The sequence below is a fragment of the Fusarium vanettenii genome, assembly GCF_000151355.1.
Source record: "Fusarium vanettenii 77-13-4 chromosome 7 genomic scaffold NECHAsca_9_chr7_10_0, whole genome shotgun sequence".
Classification (NCBI taxonomy): domain Eukaryota; kingdom Fungi; phylum Ascomycota; class Sordariomycetes; order Hypocreales; family Nectriaceae; genus Fusarium; species Fusarium vanettenii.
This window is the reverse complement of record NW_003315875.1, coordinates 921,268-946,756: the sequence shown is the minus strand read 5'-3', so window position 1 is coordinate 946,756 and position 25,489 is coordinate 921,268. Positions and strand designations below refer to the sequence as shown.

The window sequence follows — 25,489 nt, the reverse complement described above, 5'->3', positions numbered from 1 at the left end:
TAGGAACTTTTCGAGCGGGGAAAACAAGACTCCAAGATCTTTGTGCTGATATAAGCCGCGCGGTAAGGCGTCACTGGCTGATGCAAGCATTCCAGGTCGAAATCCTTATTATTTAACCTCACCACTCTTCACCACGGTTTGTGCTTCTCCATCGTTACACTTTACCACAACAATCATGTCGGTAGCAAAGCCAATCCTCATCTCAGGCTCCGGCCTCGCATCTCTTCTTCTCGCCCAATCTCTTCGCCTATCCAAAATTCCATTCCGAATCTTTGAGCGCGATGAGTCGTTCATCTTTCGCGCCCAAGGTTATCGGCTCCGTCTCTCTACGGAGGGTCTCGACGCAATCGAGTCAGTCCTTGATGCCAAGACGTGGGAGCACTTTTGGGACAAGTGCGGCAAGACTGGAGGTAGTGGCTTCGCCGCTTTTGATGCCGTGACCGGAGAGCAGACGGAGCATGTTGTGCCTGAGAAGCTTGTGTCGCGGGGTGGAAAGGTTGTCGGCATTGCGCGAGGAGATATGCGCAAGATTTTTGCTGAAGGTTGTGAAGATCACATCGAGTGGTCTAGGAATGTCACAGGCTACGAGTTGACTGATGATGGTGTCCGGGCCATTTTCTCCGATGGTACCAAGTCGATTGAGGGCTCAATGCTCATCGGTGGTGAAGGCATCTACTCCAAAGTTGCAAAGCAGGTCTCGGGCGGCAAGCTCAAGGTCTACGACACCGGCGCCAGAGGTATCCACGGTCAGGCACCAACCACCGCATTCAAGGGACTCGGCGAAGGCGTATTCAGACTGCGAGACGCCACGCGTCCAGACGGTGCTGTCTTCATCATCACCAACGTTCGCCCAAGTGAGATGGACGACCCAAATGTCGAGTTCGGCTGGACCATGGGAGGAGAACCAGGTGTGATCCGCGCTCCCAACGACGACTACAGCATTGTGGGCAAGCAGGCTGCAGAAATTGCCAAGTCCATGTCCAAAGACTGGCACCCGCGTTTCAAGCCACTATTTGACGAGATGAACGAGTCTGAAGCTGCGTTCTGGAAGATCACCTGTTCCACTCCCTCAGGCGTTCCAGAGTGGCCCAACGAGCCTCGTGTGACTGTCATTGGAGATGCTGCCCACTCCATGACTCCTGCAGGAGGTATCGGTGCCAACACCGCTGTGCGCGACTCGGCGCTGTTGGGAAGATTGTTGCGTGAGGCTGGAGGGTACAAACCTGGTGTTACGGCTGCTTATGAGAAGGAGATGAGGGTTTACGCGAGCGAGGCCGTTAATGAGAGTTATACCGGTGCTTCGGGTGCGTTTGGTATCAAGATTGACGAGGAGACCAGCCCTGTTGTGTAGATTTGCTGCGAGCAGCTAGATCAGCTATATACTACTTAGAATTATGTGCATATTGCGCTTGGTGGTTTCTCTTGTAGACGTCATTGGTGCTAGAAAAATTGGGAATGTATCTCGTCTCGATTCTTCTAAGCAGCCAGTCCTTGCTGCTATGTGCATGCAGGATTGTGCGATATACTAGAATACTAGGTTTATCGAGACCTGAAAGGCTAATGCAATGTAGATGTACTTATTGGCTGGCATTACAAATCCTAACTTGCCAAATCATGGGTTCATGTACTGTGTTTATTCGTCAATGCATTTATGTACATTCCCCCTTGATCGACGATACACATCCATCAGCAGTGCATATCGCACTGAAATAAGATAATCCCAATACCTCGCCTAGCCTATGAGCTCTTGGGCAGGTACTTGATGCCAGAGTCAGGGCAGCTGCTCTTGCTTCCATCAGGCGCCGAAGGAACAAAAGTACCCTCCTGGAGCGATCCCTGCACATTAAAGTGATACCAAACCTCATTGAGGTTCTTGCCGCTGCAGCCGAGAGTCACTTGTGCACCATGTTGTTCCTCAAGAGCGTCTTGAATCTCGCTGATAGTGTACGTCTTGGATTCGGATGGCTCGATACCAGCCTCGGAGAGCCACTTGTACGTGGGAAGCGTCTTGAACAGTGAGACAGTCCTCTTGACGTAATCTGCTGCTTCGGCACCAGTGCTGTAGCCAGTGTAGCAGCTTGGCTCCAGGGTGCTGATGCAAGTGCCGTGCTTGTCCCACTCGTGCTTCCACAGAGACTCATCGTCACCGTTGTCACTGACCCAGTACTTTTTCATGTAGGACAGGGTAGAATTGCCGAGGAACTGGGACACGATGCCTCTGATGTCATGATATTCACGGCCAGTGTTGCAGAACTGCGGGTAGGTGCCATCACAGTAGTCGGGCCAGAGACCATGAATTGTCCAGGAATCTGTACACGGTCAGAAATAGGACCCTTTCAATACCGAGGCGACTTACCAGATGGACCTGCCGCCGGGCTGGCGTCCCAAAATTGCGTCTGAAGAAGCTGACCAGCGGGGATAAAGCAGCATGTATCAACGACGGCAGTGGTGTTGTGACATGAAAGAGGAAGGTCGAGAGGACAAGATTTGCTCGACGCAGCAGAAGCGCCCGAAATAAGAGCCAGAGGGATCAAAAGTCGCGTATAAGCCATAATGACGGGTTGAGTTGAAAGGGGCAGGCTTTCGCTGAGGAGGGAGGAAAAGCCAAGCCTGGGCACCCACGAACTAAATACTCCAGCTCATCCTTAACAATACAGGACCAAATGTAAATCGCTCGGTCTAGCAAGCGGAAAAGATCCAAATCTAGTATTCCCAGTCCGACGGAGCAAAGTCACCAAAACAGCAGGTGTTTCAAAGAATCCTAGCCAATGCCGTCCGATAAGGACTCTACACAAACCCCACGTGCAATCATGGCAACGTATTAGCAGGACTTTTGGTTCAAGGACCCGCAGCCAATGAGGGGACGAGGTAACGCGACGACAGGTCATGATCGACACAGGGGCGGGACTTTTGATTCATGGCAAAGGATTTGAGCTGCCAATCAGGGTTGATGGAACAGCCGTGTCAAATTAATAGCTGTATGAGGTTTGAAACATTGAAAAGGAACCCAATCTGCTTTAAGAAGCTGTCGACGCGTTGTATTGAAACGTGGTGGTGGTTATCAACTAGGTCCACCTAGTGAAGCATCCCTGTAGATTCATGCCGAGTTATCCGTCCACCACATGTAGTTTCACGGACTGTGTCAACAATTGAGAATAGCCTGGGCACTATGAACATTGATTGAATCTTGCATGATTAGGCTTATCGCGTTGAGTTTGAATGAAGCCCATCGGCGGTTGAACCTTCAATGGGGAAGTGAAGTTGGATAAATGACATCATCTCATCGCGGAACTTCTACCTGGTTGAAACTTTACCACCCAATGGGCGATTTGCACTGGTTATCGCGATGATTTCTATCATGTGAAGAAAAGACTCGGTACTGTTAGCAGCACTAAAAGCCAGGTGGGTGAATGGGTGGGCTTCTCGAGGCAATTCCTTACAGCCGAGGCAACCAGCCAATCGCGTCTGATCGTCAGTGACAATCCATGAGACTGGAACCTGTCTTTGTTGATATCTTGGATTTAGGTTGAGTTTACATACTGAGTTTTTGCCGCTGTTCCCTCCTGCTGAAGTACTAAGCGCCCTCTTCTATATTACATCGATAGAAGATAATTGTCTTTTCCGCAAGCCTGACCAGACAAATGGGCTTATCTGTCAAGGCACCTAAGCCTCCTCGATTAAAGCTTACAGCGCGTGCGTACGGCATCGATGAGTCTAGAGCTTCGACAACGGCAGAATCTGAAGATCATCCCTACTCAGATCACGAATACTTTTCTTGCCGCAATTTCCCAAGCTATTGTCCATATCCGCCAACAGACACTTGAGAACATGCTCCACGCCCTTTTGTCCACCAGCAGCTAGCCCATAAACATACGGACGACCGATGCAGACAGCCTTTGCGCCAAGAGCCAGGGCCTTGAGCACATCCGATCCAGTGCGAACGCCGCTGTCGAAGAGAAGTGTCAAGTTGGAGGCTGTGACTTTTTCGTCTGCCGCAATCTCGGCGAGGGCATCCAGGGACGCTATCGCTCCGTCTAGTTGTCGACCTCCATGATTGGAGACGATGATGCCATCCATGCCATACTCGATGGCCTTGTGTGCGTCTTGGACTGTTTGGATCCCTTTGAGGACAATCGGTCCGTCCCAGAGTTTTTTCAGCACTTTCAGATCTTCCCATTCGCGGTAGGTACCAGAGTTCATGACGTCGATCCAAGCTTTGGACTTTTGCAAGACGTTGGCATTGCCAAGTACCTTTGCAGCACCTTTGAATGTCCTGGGTCGTGTCATGATGGTCAATAACTCGACCAGTTTCTCGGTAACGCTCCGTGGGTCATTCTTCTTTATCTCCTCAAATAGTTTGTTGAAAGCCGGGTCTGAGAGTCCAATTTGGCACCCATCACCCCAGATAAAGGGCAGGTAGGCCGTATCGAGATCCGAGGGTCTCCATCCCAGGAGGAACGTGTCCAGAGTGACGACGAGGACCTTGTACCCTGCACTCTTTGCCCGGTTCAGAAGACTAGCGGTGATTTCTTCACATTGCGGCTTAGGCCAGTAGAGTTGATACCAGCGGTCGCCGTCTGCGTTTGCCTCGGCGATCTGCTCTATCGTTCGAGTTGCAGCGCTAGATAGGATCATGGGGATTCCGATATTATGACAAGCCCTGGCGGTGGCCTCTTCGGCGTGGGAATGCATGATGTTCTGAACGCCAATGGGAGCAACTAGCAACGGGCTCTTGTACCTTGTTCCGAAAAGTTCCACGCCAACATCTCGTCTGGTGGCATTGGCCAAGCAGCTCGGTCGGAGGCGGTAACGAGAAAAAGCTTGAACATTGGCATCGGCAGTGGCGGATGTGCCTGCAGAGCCATTAACATAGTCGAAATTAGCCGGAGGGACCTTGGCCCGGGCCAATGCCTCCCATTCTGAGGGCTTGGTTGAGAATGGAGGAGGTCGAAAGGCTTGGTAGATGTCGCGTTGGAAGGACGAGTAGCTGGCTGAATCGGGTTCTGTAAATGCCGCAGTTGACGATTTCGAGTCAGTATTATTGGCCATTATGATTTATAGTATGATATATCGTTGTTATTCGACTTGTGGCGTGATTTGATGTTGACGGACTCTCACAGCATTGTCAAGTTGAACGCGCGGTCATCGTTGAGGGGCCACGTGCACACCGCCTCCCCCGCTTCTGAGAACCGAACCTCGGCAGGCATTCTTGATCCCTGCAACTCACGTAAGCTTTCGGTATTTTCGATTGAGAGGATAAGATTGTATTCCACAGTTGAAATGATGGAGTGAGTTTGAGAGGTTATTCTGTGCTCTTCAGTTCATGGTCTGTGTGAAGTGAGGGCTTGCTTAGGTGAGTGAGATGAAGAAAGCCACCTTTGAAAAGAGAATGACCTCCACTAAGGCACAGACTCACAGACTGCTACGTCACTCATCCAGCACTCAAAAAAAAATACCAGCACAAGAGTGCCTCGATTTAACCATTCACATAAACTGATCATGCTTGGATTAACTGCCAACGGGGATATCGGAGCCGGCCTCGTGAATCCCCTCACTGAATACGACCCTAACACAAACACCCCGGGCCATCGGGGATGACGGAGCCGATAGCGTCAACTTTAAGCTTCTTCCATTCCCGTTTCCATCCCAAAAGGCGGGGAAGTTAATGCGGGGGTGGACAGAGTGCCATCTGATAAACACGCTACATTTCCATTACGGGGTGCATCGGGGTATCTCCTCCGAGCTTGTTCATTGGTACGCATAGTCAGCGTTGTATAGTATAGCGAGAGACTTGCCGAAAACTACCATTCTGCTTGACCTTGTGATGTGTGGAAACGCGGCTTCCAGGTTAACCGGGCCACTGGGTCCCTTGCTCTTTTGAGGCCAAGTCTGGTCAGGCACTCGTGTTGACGTCGATCTCGGGGTGGATTCGGTATAAGTCCATGAATTAAGTCAAGAAGACAAGTTCTATAAATGCGCGAAATATCTCCACGATGTAACTGCCGTTCTTGTTCCTCCCAACTCCATCCCAATTGTCAAGTCCCTTTGACTACATCATGCAACTTTCAAGGCCTCTGGCCTTTTTCGGCCTTTGCTCAGCCCCTGTGCTAGCTGCCTGGCCCAACGGACCCTTCACTACCTCAGGCCGATGGATCAAGAACGCTGCTGGCAACACCGTCACTCTGGCCGGTGCCAACTGGCCTGGTCATGGTGAAGTGATGGTCCCCGAAGGCCTCCAGTACCAGTCGATCCAGGAAGTTGTTGCTGATCTCAAGTCGATCGGTATGAATGCCATTCGACTGACCTTTGCCACGGAACTGGTTGACCAGATCTACGACAACAACGGCGAGGATGTTGATATTAAAACAGCCTTTGAAGAGGGTCTGGGCAAGGAGAATGGAACTATTGTCTTGAACAAGGTCTTGGAGAACAACCCGTCCTTCACACCTCAGACGAAGCGACTCGAGGTATGTATCATCCAACAAGCCCCATGCCCTAAATATCCACTCACATAATGTCTAGGTGTACGATGCCATTGCTGCTGAATGCCTCAAGCAGCATGTCTACATCAACCTTGACAACCACATCTCCAGTGGAAAGTGGTGCTGCGGCGGCACAGACGGCAACACTTGGTGGGGAGACACCGAGTTTGACGCTGACAGATGGGCCCGTGGCAATGCCTACATGGCAGCTCACGTAAGTTTCATCAGCTAAAGAACCGAAACCTTCTACAGAAAATGCTAATCTTTCACAGAGCCGAAGCTGGCCTGCCAAGATCTCCCAGTCTCTCCGCAATGAGCCCCGACCTCCCACCAACAACGAAGATCTCCGCAGCAAGTCGTACAACTGGAGAGACTTGTACAAGTTTATGCGCCAAGGAGCTGATGCCGTTCATGAGGCCGATCCTGATAGTCTCATCATCATCTCTGGCCTGAACTATGACACTTTTGTCACGCCCCTCTTTACGGGAGCCGCGTTGGACCCAAGCACCCAGACGTTCAGCCGAGATGACTTTGCCGGGTACGGCGAGAAACTTGTCCTGGAGATTCACAACTACGAGAACAGCATTGGAAGCTGCAGCTCGCTCCGATACAACCTCTACACCAAGGGCTTCCAGGCTATGAACGCATCGGATCCCAACACTAAGAATGTCTTCCCTGTCATGCTCACCGAGTTTGGACACTCAATGGAGGGCGACAACTACAACAAGGCCAAGACATACATGAGCTGCCTTTCAGAGTATCTTCCTGAGGCTCAAGCAAGCTGGTTCATCTGGGTTATTGTTGGTCGATACTACACTAGACAGGGTATTCAGGAGTTTGACGATTCTTGGGGAATCAAGAAGCCCGACTGGTCTGGATGGAGGAACGATCAGTACATCAAGGACTATCTTGTACCACAAGTTAAGGGAACCGTGGCAGGGAACAAGGACTAGCTCTTCTAGAAGAAATAACCTTGGGTATGGCACGATTGTCAAGGTGGATATTAACCTTTCACTGAACGATCTCTCCTATCAAAATAGCAAATTTGAATTTGAGTCATCTTGGAGAATTTTCCAGTTGTTAACGGAACGCGATATTTCTAGTTATATGCCAAAGCTATTCAGTCTACAGTCTACACCCTTGGAAGAAAAGCAGGTTTCCTGGAGCTGTTCCTGGCCTTTCTTTATGGCACTGGAAGCATACATTATTTGAGACGCTCTGCAACTTGCGGAGGCTTAAGGTTCACTTTGCAAATAGTTCTTGTGTCTGAGGTAGAACTGACTTCTAGTTACCAGCCTTTCCAATCCATTTGGGCAAATTGAGAAACGCTTCGTGGCGCGGTTAGGGAGATCTATGGACAGTTAGGTTGCTGGTCAGGGGGCTTTACATGGATCGAATAGTTCGTAACTGTTATGACTACTATGGCCTTCGCTTTTCAAATTATTCAACCTTTCTCTTCACGCGCGCAAGCATGGAAGCAGCTACATCGTTTTCTATCTTTCTCCTTTTTCAAAGTCATAAGAAGGAATTCGGACTCCAACCTCCTCTTTTCGATAACCTGTATTGGCAGGCCAGCATTGACCTCGAGTTGTGTGGTATTTTGTTTCCAAAAGTTTCTGAAGAAAGCTACCAATTCCAGGCTTGAAGACTTCAAAGCCTCTCGATTCGTCCCATATTGCGCAATGTCCCTCTTGGTAAAGGGATGTAGGACGGTAGTGGTAGTGCGAAACCGGGGATGGACCTAAATCTTGTACTTGATTGCTTCTCATGTTAGGAAACAAACATTTTCGTTCTTTATTTAATATAGAAAATGTATTTGTTTTGTGATCAACGTAAACGCGTCCTCCTACCCTAGAATCTCGGCAATTGTCAAGTCTCCGACGTGCATCGACCCGCGATGATCGCCGCTAGACACCCCTGCACAGGCTTTGTCGGGCCAGCTGCGCCCTGTTGTTACGTGAATGACGCCATAAGCCCGTTAGCAAACAAGTCAAGGTTTTCTTCTCTCTGCTAAAGGTTCAGAGCCCTTCTCAGGTCGAAAGACGCAACAAACGTTGCGTGGATACTGAACCCACCATAGCTGCAACTCTTTTAACCTTAATCCGCTCTTACGCAACTGGTAATTCGTCCTGCGTGTATATTCCAAGTTACGGTGAGGGCTGTGCATCAGATCAGCGCCATGAACCAACCACCCCATCGCCTACGGACTCATAACCCACTAACACTCTGCAGTGGGCAGACCCCTGCTCCCACGATAAGCTGCTACCATGCAAGACCGGGGTTTGGTGACATCCGAGGGTTCCGAACAGCGCATTTTCCGGACCCCGAGAAACGAATCAAGAAGCCTGTTTGAGCGCCGTCAGCTCGCACCGCCCGCGTGACATGCCTTTGTTTCGGAGGGGAGGATATAACTTGGGACCTTGCATCAACGTTTTCCTAGCACGGCGCCATCATATTTCTACGTGCCTGAGTTAAGCGAGCAACTGTTTGAAATGTCACGTTTCTCATTCTCTTTGATCCTGCAGGGCTTTTACCATGCCTGGCAGTTCATCTTCACCGTCATCCTCATCTCCATCTGGATTGTGGCCTGGCTCGTGCAGGCGGGGTCCATCGATATGCCCGAGTGGACAAAGGACATGCGAGACCTAAACGACGAGGACTGGAAAGTGTACGCTGCCATCCTGATAGTGTGTCCTTGCCTGTGTCTCGCATTGTGCATCGCTGTGGGGATCGTCCTGTTGAGGTCCGAGAGTAGAGGATATCGAGGTTGAAAGTCAGGCCATCGTGAGTTGGCGACCCCACTGGCCAGTTCCTGATTGCTTACTGACCGAGCTCAGGCTGTGGGTTCTTAATGTTAAGAGCTCGCTTTTGGTAATTTTAATGAAGGAATGGTAAGGATTCAAATTTTCTCAACATTCTACAGGAAGTCTGTTATTATACTGGGCTACTATTGATGAATGAAACTCGTTGGACAAGCACTGATAAGCTCCAGATTATGCTACGACGACACACACTATGGTCCACGCCGCGGATACTGTTTGGCCGGCAAGGGCACACGCCCAAAGTTGGAGTGGTACTCAATTATACGCCAGTTTCCAACACGGCGAAACCAAGGAATCACGACACATGGCACGGCAACATGGGATCAATTTGCCGATTTCCCCTCCTGGTAAAAGGAAAGGTGGCATCTTGTATTGCCTCCCCCTCTTCGACTGTAGGTGGCGGTGTTTTACTGGTGTTAAGTTTTGATGCCGTCATGTATTAACTGCATCTTTCGTTATTGTGGCAGAAGGCCTCTTTCAGAGACGCCATTGATGAAAACGACAGAGGAAGGCGTTGTTTCTTGTTTTCTTATTTATTTGGTCTTTTAGTACGGTATACCCAGGGAAGTTAAGGAAAGGGGAGTCTCGGATTTTATATCTAATGTGTCATGAAGGGAGGGGAAAGGCAGCGCCGCGGAAGTAGATTCAAACTGGACGTTTATACCCGATATAACAGGTGGCAATAGCTCCATGATTCACTATATGTAGACCGAAGTTTTACGATATGAAGCTCATGTGGTCGAGCAGTATATGTGGTGGATGGAGATGTATGATATCTGTTGACCAAACTGTTCTCATCCAGATCGAGTGTCAAACATGGAAGCCAAAACGCACTTATCAGCACGATATAGAAAGAAAGACCAGAAGTAACGGACGGCATAGAGCACAGCAATTGTCAAGTTAGGCACCTGGGGCGGAGTTATGCATGCCTAAGTGGCCGAGCCACGCACCTTGGTTACATAGATAGTTCAGAGTTTGGCCTGAACAAGGTATTCCGGAATCCACGGCCCCACCACGCATACGGGCTCGGGGTAAATGACGAATCCCGTCCAGGGATCAGGATAGTAACCTTAGTCTCCGGTTCCGTCCATGATACACATTAGTCTCGGAGCGGAGGATCTGAGACAGCCGCGCCGACTTTCAGCTTATCATGTTTCGCGACCAACATTGCCTCGGCTATCTCAGATTTTGGAATGCACATGCCAGTCAGCATGTTTGGTTGACTCGTGAGTGTTTCACTGTGAAGGCCTCTTGACTCGTGTAGATCGAGCTTGATCCACGACGTTTTCCATAGCCAAGTGGCCATATTAGATTTAACTAGTATTAGAATGGTTGTCATTCTATGTTATGGTTTGTCAATGTTACAATCCTAGCTATCGGGAGAGCTCGGTCCTAGTACTAGAGCATTGATGGTCCCGACAGCAACAGAGAATTAAGGCCAGAAATCGACACCTTACTAGCTTTTTCTGACCTTCTAGCTTGATGAAACATATCCACAATATTGTATGAATTTTTGCTCTCTTGAAACACCCGAGGATACTGGGGCAACACTCGGAAACTCGCCTCCCGAAACAACGCTTCGCTTTTTCGCTAACACGGCCCGCCATCGGCGCGATTACTCGGATCTGTTGGTTGTGAGTGGAGAGAAGATCCAGTGCCAGTGCTGTCTATAAGCGAAATAGGAGACAGAAGTAGCTGTTCGGCAGCCAAAATGCCAAAGAGCTCAAGAGGAGGAGCCGAAGCAGTCGCTTCGTGAAACCTGTCAAATTTCCTACTCTGCAAGCAACGGCATACATTTTCCTGATCAATCCCGAAAAAGCCTACCGAAATCATGCGAGGGAATACTGTATCACTAGACGACTCGATTTATCAGCGAGACGGTGGGTAATGGCTTCGGGACAAGGTAGATCTAGGCGAATTTTTCGCATCCGGGAGCGAATGGATACTGAAATAGCACGATAGCTTACGAATTATCTTTGACACAATGTTCCACTAGTTCCCGTTCCGTCCCTTGGGCCGTGTGTCTCACCATGATGTGCATCTTTATCTCGACGATCCCTCTTCGGGAACAGACCGGCTGTGTATTCAACGCGGGATTTATAACTGGATTTGTCTCTTCATCCTGAATCTATTTCCCTGCACATAGTTCTTAGCTCCACTCGAAACTTCTGTCGCAAGGATGTGGGTGTGATGTTCCGTGCGATCGTGCGCTCCTACTAGCCGTGTCTCAACATGCCGTCATTTGCACACGGTTCTGCCCAGCTTCAACATCGATTCGGCCCGGGAAAAGCATCCTAGAGAAAGTTGAGAACAAGTAGTTGGTGAATCGGCCAAGATAAATAACGTCCCAGAAGCATATTTCGTGTCATGAGACCAGCAAGAAACCTCTCTTGTGATTTCCGTCTTTCCTCCTCTTTCAGAAACTCTTCATACTACCTACTTACTTGACATCTACTTCATTGACTCACAAAACTGGAATAACGCACGAAGATGCAGCCTTATCTTGCCTTTACCAGTCCTGGCAGCGCTTTTGGGCCACTGTTGGCTTCTTCGGCAGTTGGCCGACCAGCACAATATTTACTACTCGGCTCAGTAAACCCATGCATCTTTGGGTATCACACAAGGCGCAGTTTACGAGTTTATCGAATTACATCAGGAAAGAAGACATCACTGATGCTGATGCTGCATATCCTGTCCGCCTCCTTCGAACTACTAAGATATTATGCACAAGCTGTCAGCGGAGACGTCTTCCCTGATGTCTTTGACATAGTTGGTTGCTTTGTTCACTCTGCTACGACTCTTGGCCTGGCTAAACAATTACTCCGAGGCGATCAGACGACGCGAGCTTCATACCAAGCTCCTGCATTGATGCGACCCTTCGTCGCATTGGTTGCACTGCTCAATCAGAGTGCATTTGTCCATCGAGCGTCCGTCAAGCTCTTACATGCCTTTCTTTACACTCGGCTTATCATTTTCCTTGGCAAGAGGTTCAAGATGAATAAGTTACACTCGTTCGCCACGATTTACGCACATGGAGTATTTCTTGGAGCTGTTATCGCCATCCATGATTCGGGTCTTCCAGCCGGAGTCCCGGTGTATATCGGAATGGTCGGCGCGGTGATGGTTCTCAACCGATACGTTGCGGACTCTTGCATGGAGTGAGTGCACAAACTGCGGCATCCCGTGCCCGAAATCACGCTAATACTTCACATTACTAGACTAGCGACAGGCAAAACCTCACTTTTGGGAGGCTACAGAGTATTGTTACGCATTCTCGTGTGGATTGGACTGGCAGACCTTGACATCATCAAGAAGCAGGGCCACATTAATAAGGAAGCTCTACTAGAAAAGGATCAATACACTGATGAATGAGCAATCAAGGTCGAATTTGAGTGGAAACGCTACGAATAGAGTTTGACAAGCCGGCGAATAGAATTATCTCGAGATGTTATAGCCTTGCAAGAAGTATCTTCAACCAGGTGTTTTCTCAGTTCCTCGACGGATATAGGATGTACTAGGGAGGGAGACACTCTAGTCTGCAGACTCCACAATAACATAGTCTCTGGGCCAGCAGTTCCCGGTGCCACAATTACTATGGCAACACGTTGCACAGATACCAGGCGCGAATACATCCATACCACAAGCCAGCCATTGAACTATAGTCTGACCGGATTCAGCTAGCGGCAGGGCAAGATCGACGGCACAAGACATCCGTGCCTGAGGCATCTCCCTCTCCCTTCACACGGCTATGACGACACGACCACATCACCCCGCTATAACATCATTCACCTTTCACACCTGAATTCTACAAAAGCACATACAATACTCAACTCAATCGAACAAGCAAATTACTTTACCTGAAACCATCATGGCTTCCCGAATTCCCATGTCCAACTTTGTCATCGAGTCTGCCGTCATCGAGGCTCCCTTCAGTGACGTCTGGCACCTCATCAAGCTCCAGGACTTTGCCAAGTTCTACTCTGCCCTTGAGAAGAGCGAATGGGTCAAGGGCACATCTCCTGACACGGATATCGTCCGATGGACTTTCAAGGATGGCACCGTGCTTGAGGTCAAGCAGGAGGAGCACTCTGTAAGTTAGATGATCGCCTACTTGAGATGCAGTACTGATTGGCATGTTGTAGACCATCGAGCACTACATCACGTACAGCATCATCTCATCTCAGCCTGCCCTCACCTATACATCTGCTGTGAGCACCGTCAGACTCTATCCCGTCACGTCAGGCGAGCACGCAGGCCAGACATTCGTCACTTGGACCGGTAACTTTTCGAGCGATGCCGATGCTGGTAGGACATAAATTCACAGGCCAATACATAACACTGACAAAAAATTACAGATGCCATCGAGGATGCCAAGTTCAAGCGCCGTGAGGCTCTTACCGACCTCGCAAAGGCTGTGGCCAAGAAGTAAACGTGGAGGAAGAAAAGGATAGGCACAAGACGACATTGGTGCGAGTTATGAATGAGTATTTGCAACGGCGTCGTTGAAGACTGAATAGTCTCACTTAAAAAGAATGAAATTATTGTGCATCGAGAAGTCCCTCTTTGACGACAACGGGCGTGCTCCGAGGGCCCTCTGATACATGGCTGCTCGCTTTACTGAGTGACATAGCACCTTCACCTTCTGTCCTCGACCTCATCCACTAGCGCAGCATTCTTTGCGTCAAGGTCGATTTCGCCAAGGTGTTCAGTGGCCAGAGTATCGCCAAACAGTTCTGCAATTTCTTCGAGAGTTTTACCCCCCTTGAATGCGGGATTAGCAACGTTTCCAGAGGAGGATAGGAGATGCTCACGGTTTCTGGAAGAAAGAAGTAGTAGAGAATACCGGCAGTGGTGTTGGTCGCGATGAACAGCGCGTAGTATCTGTTGTCTTTGGTTAAACTAGGTAAGGGAAACATAATAGTTGGGTATTACTGACCTCCAGGAAATATTTGCCAAAGCAACTGGAGTAATCTGTGACAGAACAATGGCCACAACACTCTTCATAAAGACGGCGAACGCCAGACCCTTGGATCGGAGGAACATGGGGAACAGTTCCGACGGGACAACCCAGATCATCGCGTTGAAGAACATGGCGAATAGAGCCGAGTAAATGAAGATGAAGGCAATTGATGCCCGTGCACCGTCCATGTTGGTGTCGGAGGAAGTACCGCCAAATTTTGCGCTCAGAGCCATGCAGAGAGATATGTTTACGGCGAGAAGTAGGGATCCGGACCACAGAGTGCGTGCGCGAGGCCACTTGTCGGCAACAATGGCGAGGTAGACGGCAGTACCGATGACACCCATCATGCCATACACACCGCTGATGAGCAGAGAAGTCTTGCCAGTGAAACCGACTTGGGCGTAGAAGATGTTCTGGTAATTCTGGATGACCGGCGCGCCTGAGAGCTGGGCTTGAACCACAATGAAGGCCGCTGTTGCGGTACGTCGGATGTATTGTCGTGAGAACATGGCTCCAAGGGCGGCTCCCCAGCCGGTTCCGGAGTCTTGTTGTTCACGTTTGAGTTGTTCCTGAATCTGGACGAGTTCCTGAGCGACAAGCTCGTTGCCAGTCATGCTGCCACCGTGAAGTCGGAAAAGGACTGTAACATATGAGTCTCAGCAACAGGACGGTGGACTGAATGACTAACCTTGCTTGGCCTCTTCAATACGATCCTGCTTGATCACTGGAAAATGGGTTAACTTCCGCCGCCAGATCAATAGGGACAGCGGGAACCTACACCATCGAGGCGAGAAGGGCACAAAGAGAACCGCGACCATGAGAATAAGCGGGATCGGAATCTGCATGGCAAGGGGCACACGCCAAGTTGCAGACCCTGCAGCAAAAGACCCAGCATAACCAACCCAATTCGCGAGACCAAAGCCAATAGCCACCATCATGCCCTGCAAGCCGACCAAGAAACCTCGATTCTCAGCAGGAGCAACTTCGGCGATGTAAATGGGAACAACAGCGAGCATTTGACCACAAGCAACACCTGCAACAAGTCGGCCTGCAATCATCATGCCCACATGTGTGGCACCAGTTTGGAGTGCTGCCCCGATGATGGAGATGAGAGCTGCCAGTGAGATTGTATATTTTCGACTGAACCTATCGGCTAGGTAACCAACTGATAGACCGCCGAGGGACTGACCGACATTGTAGAGGGACACGATGGCACCGGTTAGAGATGGGTTGGCCTGTGAAGGTCCGTACATGGTGATGCGAAAACTCTCATGGCCAAAGGTTGTTGCAATGATGCCTGTGATGTGATGGTTAGCACAAACGGCATAGTATTACAGCAATTTCTACTCACCAGAGTCGAAGCCAAACACCAGACCGCCTAATGCGGTGACGAGGGCGATGATGTGGATGATCAATCGCATGGTTGAGGAGTCAAGGATGTTGCCGCGATGCTATGTCGATGGTGTCTTGAGGCAGTCTGCTGATGATTCAGTGCACTACTTGACAGTCTCTTATTAACGAGTCTCTCATGACGCTTTATTATATCGTGATGTAGAAATGAAAGAAACCCCATTGCCGTTGTCATTTGCCGAGTCTATTTCCCCATGTCCACAATCAGCAACTAAACCCAAGCGAATCTGGGGTATGTGGGGCTCGGCCAAACACCCACCGAGAACGACAAGTGGAAGCGACCCCGGATGAGCTTATCCTTAGACCAATGATTGGCTACTTCGTATGTTTAGGATCACGCCTTTTAATCCTTCGCTCACTTCTCGTCTTGTATAAACCCGAGCCAACTCGCCCTAATGCCTTGATCGTCTGTCATCTCGCCCCTCACAAAGGTCTTGGTGCCAGGAGCTCGTGGGACTACGTGGGACGTCGTGGGACTTCGTGGAAACTTGCACCGAGTCTGGGGACCCCGGATGATCATTCAGCAGATCGAAGAGACTAAGGAGTAATCGCGACAGGTGTCGATAGTCTGCCGATGTTTTAAGCTTACTTTGATCACCCCTTCGACCGATCTGGACAACGCAGCTTCAAGCCACAGACCGAGATGTCGACCACAGAGCATTTGGAGCTTACCAAGCCCATCTTTGAGCACCATCCCGATGGCTTCGGTGTTAGCTGTCGCCGACCGCGTCTTTCATGGAAGGTGGCCGACCCACGAGACGTGCGAGACTGGGTCCAGACGGCATACGAGATTGAGCTGACATGGGCTGAAACTGGCGCCTCAGAACTGTTCAGGGTGGCCAGTGAAGAATCTGTCTTGGTTCCTTGGCCAGGCCAGGATTTGGGCTCGCGTCAGCGCGTGTCGGTCAGAGTCCGTTGCTGGGGCAAGTCTGTCTCTCCCGCGAGCGAGAACGATATTCAGGATGGTGTTCCAACTGCCTGGTCCCCAGTAGCGACGGTCGAAACTGCGTTGCTTGATCAAAATGAATGGACTGCCTCTTTCATCACCTCTTCAGCCAAATTCGGCTCTGAGTGGCCCCTTCACCCGCTACGCTTCCGTCGCCAATTCGACTTGCCTCCGTCTGCAGCGACATTCACGACTTGTCGACTATACATCACGGCTCTGGGGGTTTATAAAGCCTATCTCAACGGCCATGCCATAAGCGACGAATGCATGGCCCCAGGATGGACCAGCTACAACCATCGCCTCACATATCGCGTCATCGATGTCGGCCCGTATCTCAACACCACAGGCAGCAACGTACTTTCCATCGAGGCAGCGGAGGGCTGGTACGCGACCAAGCTGGGGTTTCGTGGAGGGTCGAGATTCGTCTATGGAGGCAAGGAGATCGCTGCCATGGCACAACTTGAAGTTGTCTCCCCGTCAGAGAAGTGGACGTTGGGCACCGACGAAACATGGATTTGCGGACCAAGTGCCATCACTTCAAGCGAGCTATACAATGGAGAGGTTTATGACATGCGACTGGAAAATCCAGAGTGGAAGACCCCCATCAAGAGCATGCATGATTCAGCCAAGAGCTGGGTGCCTGCAAAAACGATACCTCGACCGCAACAGATGAGCCTCATTACGACGAACAGCCCTCCCGTTCGAATCATAGAAACAAGACAACCAAAGGAAATCATCATATCTCCAGGCGGCAAGCTCATCGTGGACTTTGGGCAAAACTTGGTGGGAAAGGTCAGAGTAGATTTTGTCTTGTTACCCGCGGACGCTCGACTTGTCTTTCGACACGCTGAAGTCCTCGAGTTTGGAGAACTTGGGACAAGGCCGCTATGCGACGCAAAATGCGAAGACAAAATCATCGGCTCTGGCACCGCATTGAAAGACTGGTCCCCCAAGTTCACCTTTCACGGGTTTCGGTACGTGCAGGTTGATGGCTGGCCTGGCTCTAACGACGACCTTGTCCGAAACCTTTCAGCGCTGGTGATGCACAGCGACATGAAGAGGAGGGGCTTCTTTGAGTCATCAAACGAGTCGCTAAATAAGCTTCATTCTAATATCGGATGGTCGATGAAGGGTAACTTCTTGTCAATCCCGACCGACTGTCCACAGCGCGATGAGAGACTCGGCTGGACGGGAGATATCCAGATCTTTTGTCCTACTGCGAGTTTCTTGTACGATACTGTGGGATTTCTTGAGAACTGGCTTCAAGATCTCTCTGCGGAGCAATTAGAGGAGGGCCGTGGTGGAATACCAGGATTTGTCTGCCCCGATGTGCCCCTCCCAGACTGGCCACGGATTCCCCAAGCCATCTGGCATGACGTTACAGTCTTGACGCCCCACGACCTCTACAATTTCAGCGGAGATGAGGCTCTGTTAGAACGACAGTTTAGCAGCATGCAGGCTTGGCTTGATCAGGGCGTGGATAGAGGCGAAGATGGGCTCTGGGACTTTTACCGGTGGCAGTTTGGCGACTGGCTTGATCCAAATGCGCCACCTCAAAGTCCGGCTCTTGCTCTCACGGACAAGGTACTTGTCGCAGATGCATATCTTGTGCATGTAACGGAAGTCTTTGCTGCAGTATGCAAGGTCCTTGGCAAGTCGGATCTCGCAGAAAAGTATGCAGCTGATGCTACGACTTTGAAGCGCCTCTTCCAGGACAAGTACATCTCACCTGTGGGCAATCTCATGTCTAACACACAGACCGGCATCGCTCTGGCAGTACAATTCAATCTTTACAAGAATAAGAAGCAACTCCGAAACGCGGCGCAGAACTTGTCGAAGCTCGTGCGTAATGGGCGCTTTCGGATCGCGACCGGTTTTGCAGGCACACCAGCCATCACACCCGCCTTGACAGCGACATGTCAGCCACAACTAGCCTATCGACTCTTGCTAGAACAGTCGTGCCCAAGTTGGCTTTATCCAGTGACGATGGGCGCGACTACCATGTGGGAGCGATGGGATAGCATGTTGCCTGATGGGCACATCAATCCTGGACGGATGACGAGCTTCAACCACTATGCTCTTGGTGCTGTCGCCGACTGGCTTCACTCCTCGGTCGGTGGAATTAGCCCGGTGGATCCTGGATGGAAGAAGATACGCGTACGGCCTGTTCCAGGCGGCAACCTCACGCACGCGAAGGTGGAATTCGATGGGCCATACGGGCTGATCAAGTGCTCATGGAGGTTGGACCAAGACGCGCCAGAGAAGGAAAGATTCAGGATGGACCTAGTGGTGCCGCCAAACTCCCACGCTGTCGTCACGTTGCCTTGCCACATGAAGGTTGATGTAGAGTCTGACACGGAGGAGCCGAACCAGATCGTCGGGTCTGGGGTGCATTTGTTTACATGTGGTTTCGAGCCAGGGGAGTGGCCGCCGAAGCCACTTTTGCCGCCAAACTTGAGATATACGCCGGATATGGATGAAGTAGCTACCTGATGTGCTCGCATACGCAGGTTAGAAAATGAATAGACTACCTAGACGAGGAAACAATGATAGACAAAGAAGGGCTGCAGCCAGTTAATCCATCGAGGGCCGGGCTGCAACTATGACAAAGAACAGATTGCTATCAAGTACCTATGCTAAAAAAAATAAAAAAAAATAAAAAAAAAAGGGAAGAGAAATTTCATGCTTAGAAGAAAGAATCCAGTAGACCGTAGTGCGATGTTAGCTTGGCTACCAGTGGGCTCTAATCGTGCCTCAGATGCGAGCTATTGTGTTCTGTTCCGGATCCAGATAAACATTAAGATCTGTCACCGCGGCAACACCGTAGACCGCCATGGTCGGCTTTAATATCGGCGAGGACGACGAAGGAATGTCCAGGTCGGCGAATTTTGAGCCAGCGGTAAGAGAATTCGGTCTAGCATCAGCCGAGTACAGAAAGACAGAGACATAGGAGCTCGAAGATGGTCTTGGTTGTGATGGTAAGATCCGTCAATGCCTGATTCATGTGGGGTTCAGACGGCATTGCTGCTCCCCACATGGAGCCGGCCCCACACGGGTTCTGTGGTGTGGCTAAGCTGTTTTGTGGCTCAGTCCGGCAGTGGCTGACACTGAATCACCGTCACTGTTACTGTTGGAAGCTTTATAACCAGGTTCAATCCTTACTCTTCCACCCCCAAAAAAAGCACAAAGTGCTCGGCGCCTGGTCGAGTGGTCAAACACCACAAACAAACCACAAAACCAAACTCTCTTTCCTGCCCGTTTGGCTCGTGCGGGGCCACGGGCCCCCGAGGAGCAAAACTCCAGAGGGGCCCACATGAGCCAACGGGCGGATGAACCGACCACTCTGACCGGGCGCCATAAAAAAAATAATAAAAAAATAATAAAAAAAGTTAAAAACTAACTTTTTGATATTTCACCTTACCTCAGAGTTCTATTCTTTTTGGCCGAGATCTCACTGCTTGGATGGGATGAAGTTAGGCAGCGAATGGATAGGATGGCCAATGACAAGTTTTCGACCATGTCTACGTTGTATCTCTTGGAGGCGCCATGAAGTTCACAATTAAGGATATCTGCCAATGGATGGATTTCAAGGATCATCACATGTATCTAATCGCGCTCAGACTTCAATCCAAAGCCACCACTGACGTCGGTGGAGTTTGGCGATCGAGACGCCATCTATATATGCCCACTAACCTATACCATTCTGGAATTTCCCAGATCTCCATCTTCACTCTCTGCTTGCCTGCTCCTCTCGACACCTCTGAGCAGATTCTTCCCTTTTGATTCCACTCACGGTCTCTATCTTCATCATGATGAGCGACGTGCTAGAAATTTCCAACGGCAAATGCGTCACTGCACTTGGAGGAGTACTTCTCTCTCCCTTACCACCCCGTCCACGGCAAACCAGCTGAACACAGCTCAAACCCCCGCATAATTGGACAAACGACTACCGTGACATGGGCTATGACAGGGTATGACAGGGTATGGGGCCCGGATGGCGAAGTATCGGAATTGGTCTTTGAGCACGGCATTCGAGGCTTTGTCAGGCCTCTCTTCTCCGAGCCTGGCTATAGGAGACCCCGTATGTCTGTGTTTCAGATTTTGGGTGGCAAGTTCTACCCCACAAAGCAATGTTCGAGATAATTGGTCATACTGATCTTGAGTCCATCATCTCAACCATCGATGATGAGAACAAGGGTCTGCGGGAGTTGGAGACCAAGCCGGTTTAGATGACAAGGCAATGGGACCTCTGTGATACATGAGGTCAGGAGACTCAGTCAAGATAGTTTTTAGGCGGAAGAAATATCCCTATTCTATTTCACCTCTCTTGTGCGTACTCTTCTTACTTTACGGCGCCTTCAAAAGGGCCAAAGTAGTACCCTCAATGTCTACTCCGATTCCCTTCATGTATGGCACGTCAAGAGGAAAGACAGAGCAAGAACATGCATCCCGTTAATGTTGAACCAAAATACTCCAATAACCTTTCTAACAGCCTTGTGGCTCCCAGCTCTCTGCCTGAAGCACCTCTCCGTTGGGGTCAAATCCTGGAGCAACTAAAAATGTCAAGGTCAGCTGTCCGAGCATGCATCAGGTTTGCTTTCTCTTACCTGTAGTGCCAACAAGTGTCCACTTGCCCAAACTGCGAGCTCTCTGCCACTCTCCCTCTTCAATCACCACTTGTGGCCTCTGTCCCTTGAAGATGTCCGGTCCCATCAGGTTCTTCTTCACGCAGCTTCCATCGTTCTTAGATCCATAGAGTTCGAGTGGTGCTCCTGCGTAGTAGTGCCAAACCTCTGCAGCATCCAGCTTGTGCCAAAGAGAGAAGCCTGATTTTCCTTCAAGCAGGTAGTAGATGGCTGTGCTGGCGGAACGATTGTTGGCTGTGACTGCTTTGTCGCGGAACGTTTCGACAAAATAGCCCTTCTCGGCAGAGGGCTGCATATCAAGCAGCTTGATGACTTCCTTGGCCGAATGACATTCTGCGAGATTGACGCCACCCTCTGTCCGTGGCTGGATGTTCTCAGGGACAGCAAAGGCTAAGCAAAGAGGCAATCCAAGAAGTGACAGTGAGAAACGCATGATTGGGTGAATGCCGGTCCACAGCAGCTATGTAAATGAAGGAATACTAACATTGAGATCTGGGAAACCCCTTGAAATAAAAGTTTTTCTAAAAAGCGCGGGGCGGGAAGCAGAGATCGTCTCCCATTAATGGTGACGATTACAAATGTCAGCACAATGACGTATTACAGCAATTAGCTGGAAATTACGACGCGACATGGCTGCAGAAACCGAAACTCTCACCGTCGTCAGCGTCAGCACCGGCTGCGCCGGATCTGTTTAGTATGGAGGATTTGGTCTAGTGCAACGTGATGCTGACCATACACTGCTGCGTATATGAGATTATGCGTCTTGAATTTGACTACGACTGCGTACATAACGATATGCGATGGTGAGAGAGTGAGACATTCTGTACGCTTAAAATCATATGCGCTGTAGGAGGTGCAATACTACTGCCTGCTCCATCAACACGAGTCCGTCAAAGAGGGTAAACTGAAAAATTAAGGAGATAAGTCAAGATGACACCCACCTTGATTCGCTGCTGTTGAGCAGCATTATATGACCTAATTGCCTCTGTAAATAGCAGAAGGTATCTTCTATTTTTGCCGTACGGCATAGTGGTCTATTGTGTTCCACAGCTGCTTACTTCTCATAAATCAGACCTGAATTGTAACCAAAAAACCCTCGAGTGCATCTCAATTCGGTATCACAAAGCTCTCTCACATGAAAAAATAACGCCTTACACATCAATGGGCATACCAAGTTCATTTCCACTATTCCTAGGTGGCTGCTTGCTATTATATCGGCGTGCCTCCTTCCCGCATATCTAACTGGTTCCCCGAGAGTACAGGAGAAGTCATAGGAAGTGCCACTCGAGGATCAATTAGAATGGAATCAACAGTCAAGGGGTTTACCTTGCAGCATCATATCTCGCTCCCTACAGCATGGGAACCCCGTGATAAAATTTCCTTAAGCTACGCTTCATCTACTAAGTCATGCTGTTATCTCCTTGCAGTTTCCCAGTATACCTGTCCTCAGAGCATCGTCATTGATTGCAACGGTCATCACAGTAATTGCTTTACAATTCCCAGTAAACTCAACAAAATTTGCTATCAGATTTCAAAAAACCTAGAAGGAACCCCAATAGTGCTTATCGTAATCGCCATTAGGCTTCCAGAGAGCAGCCGGCGTATAGACGGGAATAGGCACATCAGCTACGTTTTTGTTAGCGACCATCCCTAATAGTACTCATGACTGACTCACTTCCATATCCTGTGCTTGCAGCAGCCCAAGTGGGAAACGATGGTGCAGTCCAACCTGAAGGCGTTGCTGTAACCGTGTAGACACTAGTATATGGCGTAGGGGACTGTCCAGAAGCAAGTGACTTAACCCTATCTGCCTCTCCGTATGAGTCGTCTCCATTACCATAGACGTTGCTGATCTTATTGACGACGGAAGTTCCAGATTCGGTCCAAATGCTGAAGTCCTCAACTGTTACGTTGATGGCAAATGACAAGTCATTGGCAGCCAAAAACAGGGGAGGTCGTTTTGCCCCATCAGCGACAGATCCTAATACGTAATGATAAGTTTACAGCCATGTTGACACTTTAATGGGATTACATACCGGAAAAGTTTTTGAAGACAAGGTTGCTCAAAGCCACAGCTCCTGTGTCGGGCTCAAAGGTATTCTGCCAGTACTGATTGATATCTAGACCATAAAGAGATGCCTTGGATCGGAAATTCTCAAATGTTATGTTCGTGACATGACCAGAGCCTCCTGGATAGGTCTTGATGAAAGCAATATTATTGCCCTGGATGATGTTGATGTTCCGCGCGTGCTACGACTGTAAGAAAATGTTTAATTATGTACCTAGTTTGAAATGACTTACGACGTTGGAGATGGATGCTGACACGTTGAGACTGCCAATTGAGATACCAGAACCAGCTTGGTTACAAACCAGGTTCTCAATGAGTGCATGGTTGGAAGGACTCTTGACGGATACACACTCGTCTCGGTTGGTAACCTGACGTGATGAGCGCCCCGGATTTCTTGTCTGAATGAATAAATACTCACTTCAATGTCGTGGACCCAGTAGTTTGTTCCAACGACATCAACTCCATCGTAGGAACCCAGATTTGCCCCGCGGATGGTCAGATGGTACACCTCGAGGTTTTCGGCAAAGTCAAAGACGATGTGGAACTTGGGGCTGTCAACGAGGATGATGTCGTGGACAGCAGTGTCGATGGGTGAAATGAGTCTGACAAGCCTTGGGCGGAAGGTGCTTGAGTAGATATGAGTTTTAGGCTTTTGGGGTTCATAAGAAGAGACATACTCTGCTAGGTTTCTATAGATGTATCCCTGGCCCTGAATGGCGCCCTTTCCATTACTGGAGTAGAACTCAAAGTCGACGGCTAGAAAAGCAGCTTAGAAGGCGTAACATAAATCCCAGAGATGAGGTACATACGGTTGATAATGGTGAGCCCATTCTGCAAGAACTGACCGTCACCTTCACCATTGATAGTTGCGTTCAGCGGCCCGACTCCCGCAAAACCTTGCAATATCAACTCACGATCGACAGTCCAATTACCGCCATAGGCAAGCGTAATAAGGCCATCAAGCTGGAATGCCCAATTTGTGCCATTCGAAAGCACGACAGAACGCTTGATCAAGTACTTTCCGTCAGGCACAATGAGACGGCTTCCGGGATGAGGAAGAACACAAGTCTTGAAGGCTTTCTCAATAGAATCTGCCACATCGGTCGAGTTGTCGTTGACAGCTCCATAGTCTAGAATGCTGCACTCGTGTGTCTTCTGTGACAAGGCTGTTGTTGGACCGACGGGACCAATTAGCTGGGCGTTTGCCCAAAGGGCTGAGAGCAAAGAGGTAATGAGGAACGCTTTCATATTCAACATGATAATTGATGTTGCATTTCAATTATCATCCTGAGCCACGGTTTCAATTATATAGTCATCTCGACATTTCCACCTGAATTCCTTCATCTTAAACTCTCTATTCACATCCTTTCCTCGAAGAATCACGCTTGACAGGTTCACGATGATCACGACATGCGCTTGTTTGCCGACTCCCCTTCAAGATGATAAGGACTTGCCGATATTGCCGGTGAGAATTTCCTTTTTGGGATGTCTTCGACTTGTCACTGGGCGCCGACAAGGATCGTTTGGTAGCGTCTAAACGCCACAGCAAACGGTAATGATGCCATCTCGGACCCTCGCACTCGGCCGGCGCTAGATCCCACTGTCAGCATCTCGGTGCCCTCCATGAGGGTGGCACGGTTGTCTAGTAAGGAGACATGATGTATCAGTACTTGAACTGAAGTTACAAAATCACTCTTAGGCCTGCCGCTAATGCGCACTTCCGTCCTAGCAATGACAGGGTTCAACACTTGGGCCGAAATGTGTTGTGTTATTCCTATTGAGTTGTTCTGAATCCCATATCCCTGGCCTCGGGAAGCTGTTTTGACCAAGAAAAGCCGGCCTCTGTTACACCCGTGTTATCTCCAATGCTACTAAGGATGTCGCAATCCTCAACTTCCCTCCTACTGGTGCGCTTCATCGATCGCTGCCGACGGGCCGGTTCCGCTCAGTAGAAGTTGGAATGACAGAAACGAATAGTTACTGTCACTTCTAGGTTGAAGCGAGATTCATAATCACGGATATCCGGCACATTTAAACGTGGGTTGCACATCGCATCAATACTTGTCTAAAAGGCGAACTGGGCCGCTGTTCTGTGGCGACATATTCTTGTTCGTCACGCAATCACTAACGAAACGCCGATCTGTGCATCAAGATT

General features: G+C 49.7%; 10 protein-coding genes across 10 annotated transcripts; 5 read left to right on the top strand and 5 right to left on the bottom strand.

The window, feature by feature from the left end:
* Positions 1-175: 175 nt before the first annotated feature.
* NECHADRAFT_82847 (uncharacterized protein) lies at positions 176-1,351 on the top strand (the record flags this gene model as incomplete). Its single annotated transcript, XM_003049410.1, has 1 exon — positions 176-1,351. The coding sequence occupies one exon, from the start codon at positions 176-178 to the stop codon at positions 1,349-1,351; it is 1,176 nt and encodes a 391-aa protein (XP_003049456.1).
* A 386-nt stretch (positions 1,352-1,737) lies between these two features.
* On the bottom strand, positions 1,738-2,552 carry NECHADRAFT_45551 (uncharacterized protein; the record flags this gene model as incomplete). The annotated part of the gene is made up of 2 exons (XM_003049170.1): positions 1,738-2,309; positions 2,357-2,552. 2 exons carry the CDS (start codon positions 2,550-2,552, stop codon positions 1,738-1,740), a joined length of 768 nt encoding a protein of 255 aa, XP_003049216.1.
* A 1,162-nt stretch (positions 2,553-3,714) lies between these two features.
* Positions 3,715-5,049, bottom strand: NECHADRAFT_82845 (uncharacterized protein; the record flags this gene model as incomplete). Its single annotated transcript, XM_003049169.1, has 1 exon — positions 3,715-5,049. One exon carries the CDS (start codon positions 5,047-5,049, stop codon positions 3,715-3,717), a length of 1,335 nt encoding a protein of 444 aa, XP_003049215.1.
* A 1,007-nt stretch (positions 5,050-6,056) lies between these two features.
* NECHADRAFT_45063 (uncharacterized protein) lies at positions 6,057-7,435 on the top strand (the record flags this gene model as incomplete). The annotated part of the gene is made up of 3 exons (XM_003049409.1): positions 6,057-6,467; positions 6,523-6,696; positions 6,755-7,435. 3 exons carry the CDS (start codon positions 6,057-6,059, stop codon positions 7,433-7,435), a joined length of 1,266 nt encoding a protein of 421 aa, XP_003049455.1.
* Positions 7,436-11,794: 4,359 nt separating this feature from the next.
* On the top strand, positions 11,795-12,676 carry NECHADRAFT_82843 (uncharacterized protein; the record flags this gene model as incomplete). The annotated part of the gene is made up of 2 exons (XM_003049408.1): positions 11,795-12,462; positions 12,523-12,676. 2 exons carry the CDS (start codon positions 11,795-11,797, stop codon positions 12,674-12,676), a joined length of 822 nt encoding a protein of 273 aa, XP_003049454.1.
* A 436-nt stretch (positions 12,677-13,112) lies between these two features.
* NECHADRAFT_62447 (uncharacterized protein) lies at positions 13,113-13,859 on the top strand. Its single transcript, XM_003049407.1, has 3 exons — positions 13,113-13,394; positions 13,447-13,609; positions 13,660-13,859. Exons 1-3 carry the CDS (start codon positions 13,173-13,175, stop codon positions 13,731-13,733), a joined length of 459 nt encoding a protein of 152 aa, XP_003049453.1. The 5' UTR covers positions 13,113-13,172; the 3' UTR covers positions 13,734-13,859.
* An 80-nt stretch (positions 13,860-13,939) lies between these two features.
* On the bottom strand, positions 13,940-15,685 carry NECHADRAFT_45500 (uncharacterized protein; the record flags this gene model as incomplete). The annotated part of the gene is made up of 6 exons (XM_003049168.1): positions 13,940-14,065; positions 14,116-14,185; positions 14,241-14,904; positions 14,953-14,988; positions 15,043-15,561; positions 15,616-15,685. 6 exons carry the CDS (start codon positions 15,683-15,685, stop codon positions 13,940-13,942), a joined length of 1,485 nt encoding a protein of 494 aa, XP_003049214.1.
* A 632-nt stretch (positions 15,686-16,317) lies between these two features.
* Positions 16,318-19,113, top strand: NECHADRAFT_45470 (uncharacterized protein; the record flags this gene model as incomplete). Its single annotated transcript, XM_003049406.1, has 1 exon — positions 16,318-19,113. One exon carries the CDS (start codon positions 16,318-16,320, stop codon positions 19,111-19,113), a length of 2,796 nt encoding a protein of 931 aa, XP_003049452.1.
* Positions 19,114-21,105: 1,992 nt separating this feature from the next.
* Positions 21,106-21,699, bottom strand: NECHADRAFT_45328 (uncharacterized protein; the record flags this gene model as incomplete). The annotated part of the gene is made up of 2 exons (XM_003049167.1): positions 21,106-21,173; positions 21,228-21,699. 2 exons carry the CDS (start codon positions 21,697-21,699, stop codon positions 21,106-21,108), a joined length of 540 nt encoding a protein of 179 aa, XP_003049213.1.
* Positions 21,700-22,806: 1,107 nt separating this feature from the next.
* NECHADRAFT_44944 (uncharacterized protein) lies at positions 22,807-24,582 on the bottom strand (the record flags this gene model as incomplete). Its single annotated transcript, XM_003049166.1, has 7 exons — positions 22,807-22,892; positions 22,942-23,247; positions 23,303-23,516; positions 23,568-23,702; positions 23,753-23,960; positions 24,012-24,090; positions 24,144-24,582. The coding sequence occupies 7 exons, from the start codon at positions 24,580-24,582 to the stop codon at positions 22,807-22,809; spliced, it is 1,467 nt and encodes a 488-aa protein (XP_003049212.1).
* Between the last annotated feature and the right edge of the window lie 907 nt (positions 24,583-25,489).